The sequence below is a fragment of the Haliotis cracherodii genome, unplaced genomic scaffold (assembly GCF_022045235.1).
Source record: "Haliotis cracherodii isolate W230 unplaced genomic scaffold, xgHalCrac1.p SCAF_44, whole genome shotgun sequence".
Taxonomy (NCBI): domain Eukaryota; kingdom Metazoa; phylum Mollusca; class Gastropoda; order Lepetellida; family Haliotidae; genus Haliotis; species Haliotis cracherodii.
Window position 1 is genome coordinate 816761 of NW_027266302.1, and position 16032 is coordinate 832792.

General features: G+C 41.6%; 1 protein-coding gene across 3 annotated transcripts in view; it reads right to left on the reverse strand.

The window, feature by feature from the left end:
- Positions 1-16032, reverse strand: part of LOC139441763 (four and a half LIM domains protein 2-like) — a 130657-nt gene that overhangs the window by 71948 nt on the left and 42677 nt on the right. For all 3 annotated transcript variants that reach the window (XM_071222546.1, XM_071222545.1, XM_071222547.1), the window contains exon 2: positions 8813-8898. In XM_071222546.1, the coding sequence (XP_071078647.1) occupies positions 8813-8898 (86 nt within the window). The remainder of the gene's footprint in view (positions 1-8812; positions 8899-16032) is intronic.

Here is a 16032-nt window from a genome sequence, read left to right on the forward strand (position 1 = left end):
TGGTATTAAACAACACTCACTCCCAGTGTTTGTCAATACGGAGGATGAGTGAGTGAGTATGGTTTTACGCCGCTTTTAGCAATATTCCAGCAATATCACGGCAGGTGACAACGGAAATGGGCTTAACACATTGTACCCATGTCGGGATTCGAACCCAGGTCTTCGACGTGACGAGTGAATGCCTTAACCACTAGGCTACCTGACCGCCCCAGACATCTTCCCGAGGCAAGAGAGTTAACCGACTTTAAAAGTCCAGTTTCCACCCTTGCTGAACTAGGCTGGAATTCCTGGGCTCGATCCTAGCGCCACCAGTGGCTATTACCAGTTATGTCCCTTCTAAACCTCTCCTATGGACCAATCAGATTCCACCTCTCGTATCACCCAGCGTTTGCTTCACACAAAATGGTGGCGCCCAGTCAGGACGATCTGATCGATAATCAAGTTCTATATCATGATAAAACGGGTCTTACATCGCGATATGCATCAAATCACGTGAGCACCTTAATTAAAAACATGAAAAGAATTGGAAAATATCTGCTGACAACGAGTTGGCGGCAGACCGAAATCTGCACGACAGTTTACGAACCTGATTTCGATTTCGGTGCGCAATTTTGATTGGACTATGCATAGACTCGTTAGTCCAGCCAAAATGTAACTCCATAATACCAGCCTAGTTTCGGCAAGGGTGGAAACTGGACTTGTAGAGTCAGTTTACTCTCTTGCCTCGGGAAGATGGCCCCAGATGTAAGATGAACACTCCGACTGAGTGACCAGTTCAACTAACTGCAAGAGACCTGGGAGCTGTTCCACAAAGATACCTTAGCGCTAAGGTGATCGTAACTCCCATTCTGTAACACTGACTTATGGCAGTCTGTGGTGCTTCTTAGACATTCACACGCACAGCTTATAACACATGCACATGCATTTCTGGCATAATCAGAATGTACAGCAAAACCCCACTTTTCAATAAAACTACAAAATGAAAACAGACTATAACAGTAAATGCCGCCATAATTGACTTGATGATTGGCATAAATACTAGAAATATGTAAGTATTGACTAGAATTTTCAACTTGTCAGTTAGGTCAGCTTTACAGAAATATTACAAGCCCAAATTATAAAGTCGATGGCATTTTGGACACTGTGTGGCGCTGAGATCGGTTTGAGGAACAGGACCCTGCCTGACAGAATGAGCAATGATCCATACTGTCAAGGTCAGGCAGTCAGAGATTTTTCAAGAGACAAACAACAATAATGTTTCCAGAACATGTATAAAATTTGGATAGATATTCTACAACATTACCGGGGGGATACCCATGCTGTTTGTTCGTGTGTTGTTTAATGCGGCACTCAGCAATATTCCAGCTATATGACGGCGGTCTGGTAATAATTGAGTCTGGACTAGACCATCCAGTGATTGACATGAGCATCTATCAACACAATTGGGATACGACGACATGCATCAACCAAGTCAGCGAGCCTGACCACCCGATCCCGTTAGTCGCCTCTTACAACAAGCATGGATATTCTACCCCGGATCTTCAGGGGTCCATTATCCATGGTGAAAAGAATCACCAGATCTATACACTGGTTGGTCACACCACTGTCAGCCTCTGACCTTCATGTCCCATGACATAGGTGGGGTACTTGGGTTGACATTGAGACATGGAGACTGTTTTTGTGTCATTTGTATCGTGCTACAGAGTGGCGTGATACCTCCCTTCCATGAATCGGTTCAGCAAGCTGAGCGCTCATATTTCAGATCAAATTAAAAGGGATGGATGGCTGAAATAACACTAGCTGTGGCAAAAACAGCTTCTTCCAATAGAGATATTTAACATAAAACTGTCATCCTTTGACAAGCCACATATTTCCTCATGGGTCATTAGCATCCCTTCTCAGGTCAAATAATGAGAATTTAAAACATTTCTTCCAACGGAATGTTAAAAACTGAAGACTGCATTGATTTTGTTGTAAAATTTATTATTCATGCTCTTATTTGCCTCACTGTTTTTATTCTATGACAAGAAAATAAAAAACAAACACCACGCAAAACAACAATTGAATTTTGACGTATTTAGGTGTTTCTTATCTTTCACTGCTGAAGAAATTAGAACTGTAAAACAAATCCTAACTTCTTTTCCAATAGAATCTTATGAGAAATTGTATTAATTCTTTGATTGGCACAGTAGAAGTTGGGTTAGGTGATAGCAAGCACTTTGCATGGATGACAACGTCTATAGTATGAGGTGCGAACTCTTGGTACAGATGCGAGACAAAATTGTATTACTATGAGATTTATATTCAATTACAAAGAAATCCTACTCCTATTATCTTTCAGTCAGGCTATCACTTGAATAATACTTGATGATTCTTGTATGTTCAGAAAAATCATGAGATTTGATCCAAAGCCATAAAATATCCAATAATAACATTCTTGCTGATAACGCCTTCTTTGATATGTACATTTATAAAGGAAACTATCATTCTGTGACAGGAAGTTTTATAAACAATGATGAAAGTCTTTTTCATTTGTGAAACCCTTTCATAATCCCACTTGAGTAAAACAATCCCTAGAATCGGTAAAGCAATGGTTAATCTATCAAAGACTTTGCAAAGGGGCTGCCTATTAATACTCTCCAGTCCCCTACACATGACCAGCTCCCTTCATCTGATGTATTCTGGGCAGGAATTCTTCTGTCATAAACACTACATTAAACACATGTCGTTAGTGACGGATCGCTGTCAGTAAGTTGCTATGATTGGATGTTGTGCAGCGATGATAGCTTGTCAATTACAGCGATCAAATACAAGTAATTATTGATGAGAGTCCGCTAACTACAACAGCGACTGTTGACTGCGGGATGGGTAAATCTGGCTGAAAGAGAGGCTCATGTTTCGTGGCACAGCATCCACCACTTTCCACAGCTAGTGAGTGAGTGAGTTTGGTTTAACGCTGCTTCTAACAGTTATATCACGGCGTTTCGACTTAATGTAGGAGGAAAACCCAAAGTGATGCAGGTCTCAGATGTTTACCACTTCGGTGAATCCCACGAGAACGGGAATGATGCTGACAAACCTAGAAACATAATTGGGGTGAACCGAGATTTGAACCCACAATCATAGGTTTCTGGCATGCCCAAGGGACGCAACTGTGCACAGAGAATCGCGGCGCCTTATACAACTGGGCCACCCGTGCCCCCTCCACAGCTAGATTATCAGGTAACTAAAGACTTTCAAACGAATGTTTAAATACAATGCGAGTTGGGTTTAATGCTGCTTTGAACAGTATTCCAGTTATATCACGGCATGTCAGATTTAAGAGGGAGGAAAGTCTCAGATGTTGTATATTGCTGACAAACCCAGAAACCTAATCAGGACGAACCTGAGTTCAAACCCACACTAATAGCAAGGTTGGTGGCATGCTCAAGGGACACCAGCTGGGTATGCCAGTGTACAAGGACACCAGCTGGGTATGCCAGTGTACAAGGACACTAGCAGGGTATGCCAGTGTACAAGGACACCAGCAGGGTATGCCAGTGTACCAGGACACTAGCAGGGTATGCCAGTGTACAAGGACACCAGCAGGGTATGCCAGTGTACCAGGACACTAGCAGGGTATGCCAGTGTACAAGGACACCAGCAGGATATGCCAGTGTACCAGGACACTAGCAGGGTATGCCAGTGTACAAGGACACCAGCAGGGTATGCCAGTGTACAAGCACACTAGCAGGGTATGCCAGTGTACAAGAACACCAGCAGGGTATGCCAGTGTACAAGGACACCAGCGGGGTATGGACATTAGCAGAGTGTGCCCGTGAACAAGGACACCAGCAGGGTATGCCAGTGTACAAGCACACTAGCAGGGTATGCCAGTGTACAAGGACACCAGCAGGGTATGCCAGTGTACCAGGACACTAGCAGGATATGCCAGTGTACAAGGACACCAGCAGGGTATGCCAGTGTACAAGGACACTAGCAGGGTATGCCAGTGTACAAGGACACTAGCAGGGTATGCCAGTGTACAAGGACACCAGCAGGATATGCCAGTGTACCAGGACACTAGCAGGGTATGCCAGTGTACAAGGACACCAGCAGGGTATGCCAGTGTACAAGCACACTAGCAGGGTATGCCAGTGTACAAGAACACCAGCAGGGTATGCCAGTGTACAAGGACACCAGCGGGGTATGGACATTAGCAGAGTGTGCCCGTGAACAAGGACACCAGCAGGGTATGCCAGTGTACAAGCACACTAGCAGGGTATGCCAGTGTACAAGGACACCAGCAGGGTATGCCAGTGTACCAGGACACCAGCAGGGTATGCCAGTGTACAAGGACACCAGCAGGGTATGCCAGTGTACAAGGACACCAGCAGGGTATGCCCATGTACAAGGACACCAGCAGGGTATGCCAGTGTACAAGGACACCAGCAGGGTATGCCCATGTACAAGGACACCAGCAGGATATGCCAGTGTACAAGGACACCAGCAGGGTATGCCAGTGTACAAGGACACTAGCAGGGTATGCCAGTGTACCAGGACACTAGCAGGGTATGCCAGTGTACAAGGACACCAGCAGGGTATGCTAGTGTACAAGGACACTAGCAGGGTATGGACAGCAGCAGGATATGCCAGTGTACAAGGCCACCAGCAGGGTATGCCAGTGTACAAGGACACCAGCAGGGTATGCCAGTGTACAAGGCCACCAGCAGGGTATGCCAGTGTACCAGGACACCAGCAGGGTATGCCAGTGTACAAGGACACTAGCAGGGTATGCCAGTGTACAAGGACACTAGCAGGGTATGCCCATGAACAAGGACACTAGCAGGGTATGCTAGTGTACCAGGACACTAGCAGGGTATGCCAGTGTACAAGCACACTAGCAGGGTATGCCAGTGTACAAGCACACTAGCAGGGTATGCCAGTGTACAAGGACACCAGCAGGGTATGCCAGTGTACAAGGACACCAGCAGGGTATGCCAGTGTACAAGCACACTAGCAGGGTATGCTAGTGTACAAGGACACTAGCAGGGTATGCCAGTGTACAAGGACACCAGCAGGGTATGCCAGTGTACAAGGACACCAGCAGGGTATGCCAGTGTACCAGGACACCAGCAGGATATGCTAGTGTACAAGGACACTAGCAGGGTGTGGACACTAGCAGAGTGTGCCTGCAATACAGTCTACATTCTCTTAGCGTGCCTTATATTTCAACACTTATGCATTTCAATATGTCTCCAAACTATTTTACATTTATGTACAATTTTTACAGATAACAAAGGTATACAAATATATAGTTTAATGTAAAAAGAAAATCAGGATTTCAATTGTTGAATGATACAAACATCTATCATGTACCTGTCTTCTATAACAAATTAAAACAGAGACAACTGTCAAGATGGACCGCTCCTGAAACACTTGAACTACTTTCTACTTTCAAACACAAGAAGGGCCTTGTTGTCTGACATCACAGTGTTTATTGTGAGTCACAAGCAGTTTAATGCACTGTCAAGTGGAACATGCAGGTCAGGCGCACAGGTCATTCAAACAGCATGTACATGATGATGTGCACGCCCATGTAATCTCCTACTCATTGGACCAGTCTAGTGAAAAAAAGCATGTTTCTTTTTCAGAAAATACACATATCAAAATAAAACTTTGCACTGCAACTCCTCTATCAATATGGAAGCAATTCTCTAATTTGAAAAAAATCCATGAAGTAGTTTTCTAGTTATAGGTTGCACAAATGTTTCAGTAAGCAAGTAAAAAACTGAAAAATAGCTGTATTTTTTCAGAAAACCCAAATATTGACAACACACTTTGCACTGCAACTTTCCTATTGGTATAGAAACTGTAAAACTGTGAAAAGAATCCATGAAGTAGTTTTTGAGTTATAGGTCGCACAAAAACACAGAAGGAAGGAAGGAAGGAAGGAAGGATGATGGATGGATGGATGGACATATGTACAGATGGACGGATGGACAGATGGATGGAATTCCTTGGTATACTATATCTATATATTCCCACCCTGTTAGGTCAAGGGTATAACAAACAAACCCACTGACCACTAAGCTACCTCACCGTCCCTTAATAAACTTAATACCACAGCAAACATCTCATTTCCACATTCTCTTCTTTGGCAATAATTCAAAATTTATCATATAAACATTAAGCACTCCAATGAGAGCTATCTCAAATCATTTAGTCTACAAGCTTTCAAAATCTTTCTGAGAATGTTTGTCTCATGGGTAAAATCCACAGTCAAGACAGTCCCAGAGAGCTTCAACAGTATCAGATGTGGAGAATCAAACTCTCCCTGTATGGATTATTCAAAAATGGCACCACATTCAGCATGTGGGACAAATATTCACTTGAACTTCGTCATTTAAACCCCACACAACATAATTCCAGGACAGAAAATCCATATTTTACACATACACAAATAGCACTCTATGACATTTAAGTGGCTTTTGGAAGTCTCGTCTTGTCAGAGTGGAGGCATCCTTCAGTCGTGGGGCTTGGTATTTTAGACCTTTCAGTCCATAAACCAATAACACGATGGGTATAAGAGATACACTTGTCAGATTCATGGAAACTGAATAACAGTATAGTTATCTTGTATGGCATCCTCCAAACATATACTACATACCATCTCCATATACATCTGCATATCATGAACTTAACTGTTTTCAAGGTATTTCTAAACACAAATGTCTCATTTGTTGTACCGTACTGATGTGAGTATTTATAGTGAGTGAGTGAGTTGGGTTTAACGCCGCTTTTAACAGTAATCCAGTTATATCACCCCGTGTCAGCTTCATGTGAGAGGAAAGCCCGAAGTGATGCAGGTGTCCGACGTTGACCACTTCGGTGAAACCCACAAGCATGGGTATGGTGCTGACAAACCTCGAAACATAAATGGGGCGAACCGGGATTCAAACCCCCAATCATAGGTTTCTGCATGCCCAAGGGACGCAATACTGCACAGCAAATCATGGTGCCTCAGACGACTGGGCCACCTGTGACCCTGTGAGTATTTATGTGCCATAATGTACACATTAATGGATGTTAGGGAAAACTTCAATATTTCATTGCACTTTTCTCCACAATTGATTTTGGATTCTTACCATGAATCTACCATCAGTCTAATTTGGTGAACGGTAAATCATTGGTTACTTTCGACCATCAGAATACAACTAGAGGACATAATCTGCCTCACACACACTAGGAATGTCATGATTCAACTATCTCCCAATACAATATGCTATCTCCCAATACAATATGCTATCTCCCAATACAATATGCTATCTCCCAATACAATATGCTATCTCCCAATACAATATGCTATGTCCCAATATGCTATCTCCCAATACAATATGCTATCTCCCAATACAATATGCTATCTCCCAATACAATATGCTATCTCCCAATACAATATGCTATCTCCCAATACAATATGCTATCTCCCAATACAATATGCTATGTCCCAATATGCTGTCTCCCAATACAATATGCTATCTCCCAATACAATATGCTATCTCCCAATACAATATGCTATGTCCCAATATGCTATCTCCCAATACAATATGCTATCTCCCAATACAATATGCTATCTCCCAATACAATATGCTATCTCCCAATACAATATGCTATCTCCCAATACAATATGCTATCTCCCAATACAATATGTTATCTCCCAATACAATATGCTATCTCCCAATACAATATGCATCGTGATACTTTGTTCACAACACAATACATGGTTACAGCCTCCTAGCCTGTGAGAGATGAGATGACATAAAACACAACAGACCACATGATGTGTCTTGCAGCTGATACCCAATGTCTGGTCCTGTCCTCATATACTCTTGCAGCCAATAAAATGATGACAGCCAGTCAATATGGCCTATACCACACACCAAGGTCTGGGGGTTATATGCTTATCGGCTGCCTTTCTAACCTGGCATTTATGACATAATCTGCCTCACACACACTAGGAATGTCATGATTCAACTATCTCCCAATACAATATGCATCGCGATACTTTGTTCACAACACAATACGCATCAAGAAACTTAATACCTGATATTGTTTGTTTGTTGTTTAACGCTGCACTCAGCAATATTCCAGCTATATGACAGTGACTGACATCATGTTCATCGATCCACGCATATTGGAATACAATGACATGCATCAACCAAGTCAGCGAGCCTGACCACCCGATCCCGTTAGCCGCCTCTTACAACAAGCACAGTTGCCTTTTACAGCAAGCATAGGTTGCTGAAGACCTATTCTACCCCGGATCTTCATGGGTCTAATTCATGATAATTTCGCTTGAATTTGCATATTTCATAGGGTATAAAAACTATTTTTATTACAAAGGTTTGAAACTTCCTGAATATATGGTCTCCTATTTGAAAATAATAATGTCTCATTTCAGTCAATACTATTTCAGCTCAAACGTGAGTGTCAACACCATTTAAATAAAGACTAGAACAAAATTTAAGTCTCAAATCTATGTACATTGTACAATGTAGATATAGCATAAATTAAGAACGATAAAATTGTTTATTAAAAACGAAGGTAGGACCCATTTTGCCAACATAGTGATTCCATTGCTGTTAGACACGTTCCATGAGTGAAGACAACTGAACCAATGGTGCGAGTACCATGTCACTGTAGGCATGTGTACAGAAGCTGATGCTGAATCCGGAACCTTGCAGGTGAGGACACAAATCAGTATTGAAAGTAGCAGTGCTAAAGACCACTGGAGCCCCTTTTCCCTCTATATAACAAGCCCTGTTAAACCTACCTCCATACATGGAGGCTGAAGCCGGCACAGTGGTCCGTACAGGCCAGGCAGGGTTGACCCTCGTCTACTTCCTGGACCAATATGCCCTGAAACAGAAAAAATGTTCAACTAGACTAAAACATCAGAGAGAAAGGTTGAGTTGGAACAGGATCTGTACAACAGATGAACCTAATAATCAGATGTTTCTCAACTGCAATCTCATTAAAAACTGATCTTTTACCCCAATAAATATAGCCCTCTGTGTGCCAAGATCTGATGACACCTCCATAGAAGGTCTCATCAGGTGAATCCTGAGCATACTTTGACTGTCCCATCCTAATTAAACATACATAGATTCTGAAGCCAATCAGATGTCAGCTTTCTGAAACCATTTGGCTTTCTGTACCACCTCGATTGGGAATCTTAGCAAAAGACACATGCCACACAACATATTTGTATATTATACATTATATACTGCACTTATTAAGATACTAGTATCTGTTGAAATGCAGTGTATTTGTTTCCCCAACCAGTGGCTCCATATATGCATGCCAGTTATCATTCTCAACTTCCTGGGGAGTATGCAAAAGAGCTGCATAGGGGCGCTAGAGGTTTTTTATATCAGCCTCACTTGTCGGGTACCCTTTCTCTGCTGGGTCAGGCACATTTGAACGAAGTCACTTACCCAGGGTGACACCAGACGTTTTGAAACCTGTGTTTCGAGTGTTCGAATGTATTCATGTTTTCACTGTCTGGTCATCTACCATTGGATTCTCCTATATTACCTGGATAGGAAACGCTACAGATTTCCTGCAACTATCTGTGCCGTGATATACATAAGGTTATATAAGTCTGTGTTCAAAGTAACAAGCAATCCAGTTTCTGTGTCTTTGAGTGCCCAGAACATGCTTTTCAAAAGGTAAGTATCAAACAACAACTGATCTGCACCTCAAACCTATAGTTCAAATTCTTTATTTTTTCAAAACGATCTCTCTAATTAACCATCCATGTTCTGCTTCACATTGGTTCCCCTCCACATTCAGAATCAAATTCTATAATATTCCTGACTTGGCAAACTTTATATAATCGCTTCAAAATATTGATCACCTTGATCAGTCTGGTCTCTTAAAATCTCCTATACCCATTCACTTTAAATCTTTCTTAAATCTTAACTGAAGCTGAGCAGTTATTTTAGAACAGAAGGTCAATCTGGTCTGCCTGACATCAATGAAATCTGGTCCAGTCCTAATACATGGTTACAGCCTCCTAGCCTGTGAGAGATGAGATGACATAAAACACAACAGACCACATGATGTGTCTTGCAGCTGATACCCAATGTCTGGTCCTGTCCTCATATACTCTTGCAGCCAATAAAATGATGACAGCCAGTCAATATAGCCTATACCACACACCAAGGTCTGGGGGTTATATGCTTATCGGCTGCCTTTCTAACCTAGCATTTATGAAGTCATAACTCTCTCATCATATATACTGAACTGGTATCATATTTAGCAGCAATAGGGAATGTGTTGCATGATATATATAAGAATATCACCATCATGCATGCTTCTTTATTTATTTCATAATTACAGCAACGTTCCATTGCATTTCACATGAATGAACTGCCCTAGCCAGCATCAATGTCTGTCCTGATCATGGATGCTTGTCTGCATCAGCACTTTCATTTTCAGATTACGAGCTTGTTTGTTTGTTTGTTTCTTGTTTACACGGCACTCAGCAATATTCCAGCTATATGATGGCGGTCTGTAAATAATCGAGTCTGGACCAGACAATCCTGTGATTGACATCATGAGCATCGATCCACGCAGTTGGGATACAATGACATGCATCAACAAATTCAGCGAGCCTGACCACCTGATCCCGTTAGTCGCCTGTTACGACAAGCATAGTCACTCAGATTACAAGTAAAAAGATATCACAAATTTATTGAACACACTGTATCATCAGAGGAACACAGGGCTTAACACTTTCCAGTGAAATCCAGGCACTGTTCTCCTTCTAGAGTTGAACTAGAATCCAACAGTGAGTTCTCACATATTATGTTGAGATTAACCTTTCCTACATCAAATAATAGATACAGTTGCAAAAAGCCCATAAGAGTGTATATTGCATGGGAACAGGCGATTCCAAAATTCCCGTAATCAAACCTACAAATGTGCAACCAGCAAACACAATAACTATTGTGCTAGCCCATAGCTACAATCAGAGCCGATGTCTCTGTCTTTGAACTGACGAGGGCACGGGTGGCCAAGTCGTCAAAGGCGCCGTGATTTGCTGTGCAGAGTTGCATCCCTTGGGCACGCCAGAAACCTATGATTGTTGGTTTGAATCCTGGTTCACCCGATTATGTTTCTAGCTTTGTCAGCACCATACCCGTGCTCATGGGTTTCACTGAAGTGGTAAACGTCTGAGACCTGCATCACTTCGGGCTTTCCTCCCACATTAAGCTGACACGGGGTGATATAACTGTAGTACTGTTAAAAGCGGAGTTAAACCATATTCTCTTTAAACTGACAACTCTTGCACCACACGCCTCCAATTCCAGTGATGTTAGAGTGTGGAAAAATCCTTTCACACTAAAACATCCAATAAAATGTGACAGATGGGCACTTACGACATACAACAGCCCATATCACACATCCTTTAGCGGATGTATCTCCACCCATAGTGTGTTATTCCCTGCTCATGTGACAGGTGCTTGTTAGCTGGGTAATAAAGCTATCCTTGTTACTGCTCCCAAGAACTGTCAATGAGCTGTGGCCTGGAAGTCTGTCTCCAAGACCCTTGAGAACATTTTTTAAAAGGAGTCCAACTCAAGTCTATAATTATTTAGCAAGTCTAGATTGCCTCATTTTTGTTCTGGGCTTCACTTTGAATTTATTCATTTTATTTCGTAGATATATAGAAATATAATTATCTTATTTAAAAATACATAACTGCTTGTTTATTAATGGCAGCAATAGAAACTGACACTAGTCTATAGTCCTTGCCAAACTGCCCAATAGTTAAGGTATCATAAGGACTTAATTTAACTAAAAAAATTATTTCTATCACTGTAACAGTATTGGTTACAATGAACTGCAGGGTTTTGCTGGAAGTTCTAACACTGGATAAATATTATAGTAATGGTAAATGAAAGTTAATTAATATATCAGGGTTTTACACGGGCACAAATGTACGTCCAGACACTCACAAATCTAGAGAATGGACGTAGAAAAACATCATACTGCGTCCCGAGGGATGCACAATAACATTCACTGTACCTACAGCGCATCAAGAGCAGTTATGGGTGTGTGTTATTTTACCCATTAATAATGACCACTGTCCACATGATCATTGACTCATTCCAGGCTCTAAAGTAATTATCTAAACTTACAGTACACCACACCATTTTTTTAATTTTCAGGACCCTCATATAGCCTGCAAGGACCCTTAAAATGTATTATTGGGGGTCTCCTGAACTCCCAGTTTTGAAAGTTAACGTAAAACCCTGATATATTCAAATGAATACAATTTTATAAATCTATTCAAGAACAGCACATCGACTCAAACAACTGGTGCTGTCTGTGAAATTAAAATGAAAGTATACTTTACTTTTGAGCCATTGTGTTCAGACAAAATACCAATATTAAGCATTCAAGAGCAATAAAATTCATATTAATAATGTAAAAAAATAGTAACAGAAAATACAACCCTACCCCCTTTCATTACGGCTTTCTGAACATACTGAAACTCAAAAATCACATTTCATTTTTGATGAAATTCCAGGCAAAGTAATAATAGCATTTCACATCTGATTTCCCTTGGTGATAGACACATACCCAGTAATCACATGAAATAGTATTGAGTGCATCTATGCAGTCATCATCACTGCTGCCTGAGTGGGCAGGTGATGTGGGGATCACGGAAGGTGAACACCTTGCCTACTGTAATACAGTTTCCATTGATTGCCACAAAAACAGGCCTGGACATAAACGATTGCGCTGTGCTTGGAAGCCATGTGTGGAAGGAGGTGGAAAATGCATGTTGAGCTCTAGATTCCTTTTGAGTGAGTGAGTGAGTTGGGTTTCATAAAGCCCTCAGCATTATCACAGTGAGGGACACCAAGAATGGGGAATCGAACCCAGGCTTTTGGCTTGGCAAACACTTTGACCACTAGGCTACCCCACTGACATCTTTGTAAATGGAAGACATACTTGGGCAGTCTGCATCTTCAGTCATCACTATCAAGTCTGGGTCTTCCCAACTTCATTTTGGCTCACTTCAAATGAACCACATGTTTGAACAGAATTTCATTATAATCTTTTTCAGGGCCTGTCTATGCCCAGGCCTTTGTTTTACCGTAAGCCTCAAAACAAGAACTGTTTTTGGACCATGACCATCTATAAAACACCAACAAATATTCTTTTGTCAGTCTTTCCTCACATGCCTAGATGGCTGTAGACTAACATCTGGTCTCTGAAACATATCTTACAGAAGGAAACAGATGTTTAATTATCTTAATAAAAATATATTAAAAAGTAGCCCAGAGACCTTCATTTTCAGATGATACTACAGTAATCTAGACTTGGCAAACATCCTAGACTTGCACACTGTATTAGATATATTTGTATCATGGTCTGTGTGACAGACTAAAGTGGCCGCATCAAGTACAGAATTGTTTAGGAAATCTCCATCCATCAAATATAGTTGTAAACCCCAATCGAACAAAGTCAAGACACCATGTTTGATTTATATCAGAGATAAGTGCTCTCACAAGGTTTGGGCACTGGTTAAGTTGTTTTCATTGATATCAATATTGAGAAACCTGCTTCAAGGGTATGACAACCTGCATTGAACCTGTGTTACTGGATCAGTGATTGAGTGGGCTGAGTGGAGTCTTATGCCACAGATCAACCTTAGCAGATCATCTGGAGCATCTAGTCAGTAAGTGGGGCATTTGAGTATGTTGGCATTTGAGTGGAGTGGAGTGGAGTGGAGTGGAGTGGAGCGGAGTGGAGAGGAGTGGAGTGTTTCAGTATTTCTTCCAGTTCATCCAGTATGCCAGGGTTTATTCTGCATCGGACCTATTCTGCCATCAAATAGGGGGACTTAAGTCTGGACATATTACGAGTTCAGAAAACCCGTCAATCATTCTACACCAAATGTGATTTGTAATCAACACTGCTGTCATTTCTAGCCAATTTTACTGCCTCTGGTCCTGTTGACACAGTCTTGAGTTAATTACAACACAAACATTTCTCATATTACACAGGTGTGATTGGCTGTCATCTGACTTGTAATTGGCCTTTTTACATAAATTACACTTTTCATATAGTCTGGCCTTTTGTCAGTGTGTAATTTGTCAAGTTGAACATGAACTGGGTGTTCCAAGGAGTGGGGAGAATCAGTCATGATCTATTGGTATTGCGTTGTTGTTGTTGGTTTGTTGTTTAAGAGCTTGTTTGTTTGTTTGTTGTTTAACGCCACACTCAGCAATATTCCAGCTATATGATGGCGGTCTGTAAATAATCGAGTCTGGACCAGACAATCCAGTGATTAATATCATGAGCATCAACCCACGCAATTGGGATTGATGACCGTGCATCAACAAAGTAATTGAGCCTGACCACCCGATCCCGTTAGTCGCCTGTTACGACAAGCATATATTATTGTTGTGAAACAGCCCAGGTTATGATACAGATCCTGTATGAAGGGACATATAAAAGATGGAGCAAAACAATTGACCCGAACTTTGTCAGCCAGCATTGGAGAAATAACACCGATATCAAAAGCTATCTTGACATGTCAAATTGTGTGTCAGTGAATGATCTGCGTTTAACACTGTCTGAACAGTGGCAGCTTAATATGGGAGAAAAGCCCAGAGGGAAACCCATGTGTTGACAAACCTAGAATTATAACTGGGTTTCGAACCCACAGTCATAGTTTCTGACATGCCCAAAGGACATAACTCTTCACAGAGCAATGCGTGAGTGAGTGAGTGAGTGAGTCTGTTTTATAACGCTGCCTTTTTCACGGCAGGGTACACCAGAAATGGGCTTCACATATTGTACCCATGTCGGGAATCAAACCCGGCTCTTCGGCGTGACGAGTGAACACTTGGCTACCCGACTGCCCTCACAGAGTATTGTGAATCCCTAGATGACTGGGCCTCCCAGGGCCCCATCAAATTGTGTATGTCTGATCTTCCACTACTCTTCTCTTGTAATTGAGCCATCATAATGAGCAATATGATGCTCTTGTACAGATGCCAGTACCCTTATCAAGCGGGCTTGCTGGCTACCTCATTAATCAACCTGTTTTCATTGATATTAAAACTTCAAAAAGCTAAAAGATGTTGCAGTTGTCATTGCAAATGGACAGTATCAGACTATTTTGAGCAAAATCAACTTTGTATAAAATATGGGAAAGAAATCCTCCCCGAATTGGCAATGCTTTCCTTTAAGTCATCAAAGAGCAGTGTCATTTCAATGCCATACACATTCATCCTGTAGGGTAATAAAGCTGATAGTAAGTTGGGGAGCTCTACACATGACATAACCCATTACAGTTGTAAGATTGAACGTGCTAACTTTCTAAATTTGTATTGAGCGATTCTCGAAACAGATAACCAGTAATTCCATGTTTTGAGAAGGTAATTCCAAATATTATCACTGGCATTACAAGAAAATATAAAACGTCATTGCTACAGAATAACCAGTCTCGATTATACGACGAAACAGATTCCATTGGACGTAAAAGGCAAAGAAGATCAGAAGCATGAGGTGTCAGCGAAAAGGGTGAGCATGTCCTGTCCCGCTCTACAGGTAGCACCCACCACTCCCACAATTTGCAACAAATAGTACGTGTTTGTTGCCATGCAACGACAGCATTTAAACAAACCAGACAATCAGGTGATAGACCAGAAATCCAGTCACATGATTGAGCATTTAATGAATTTGTTGAAACTAAAAACAATACGTTAATTTTGAAAGTCAAGAAAAAGCGTTTAAGACACATCAGTATTGTATGAATATTTTCATACGCTGTACTTGGGTGGGTCAAGCCAATGTCTAAGTCATGAAAAGCAAATACTGGTACCAGTAGGCCAACTCATGTGGACAAGCGAACCCATGTGTTGAATGGGTAGTGAACACCCTACCCACTGGGCTAATGCTGCATGAGTCAGTGTTATCAATATTCCACCCAAATCATTGCAGGCTTATACCAGAAACGGTTCA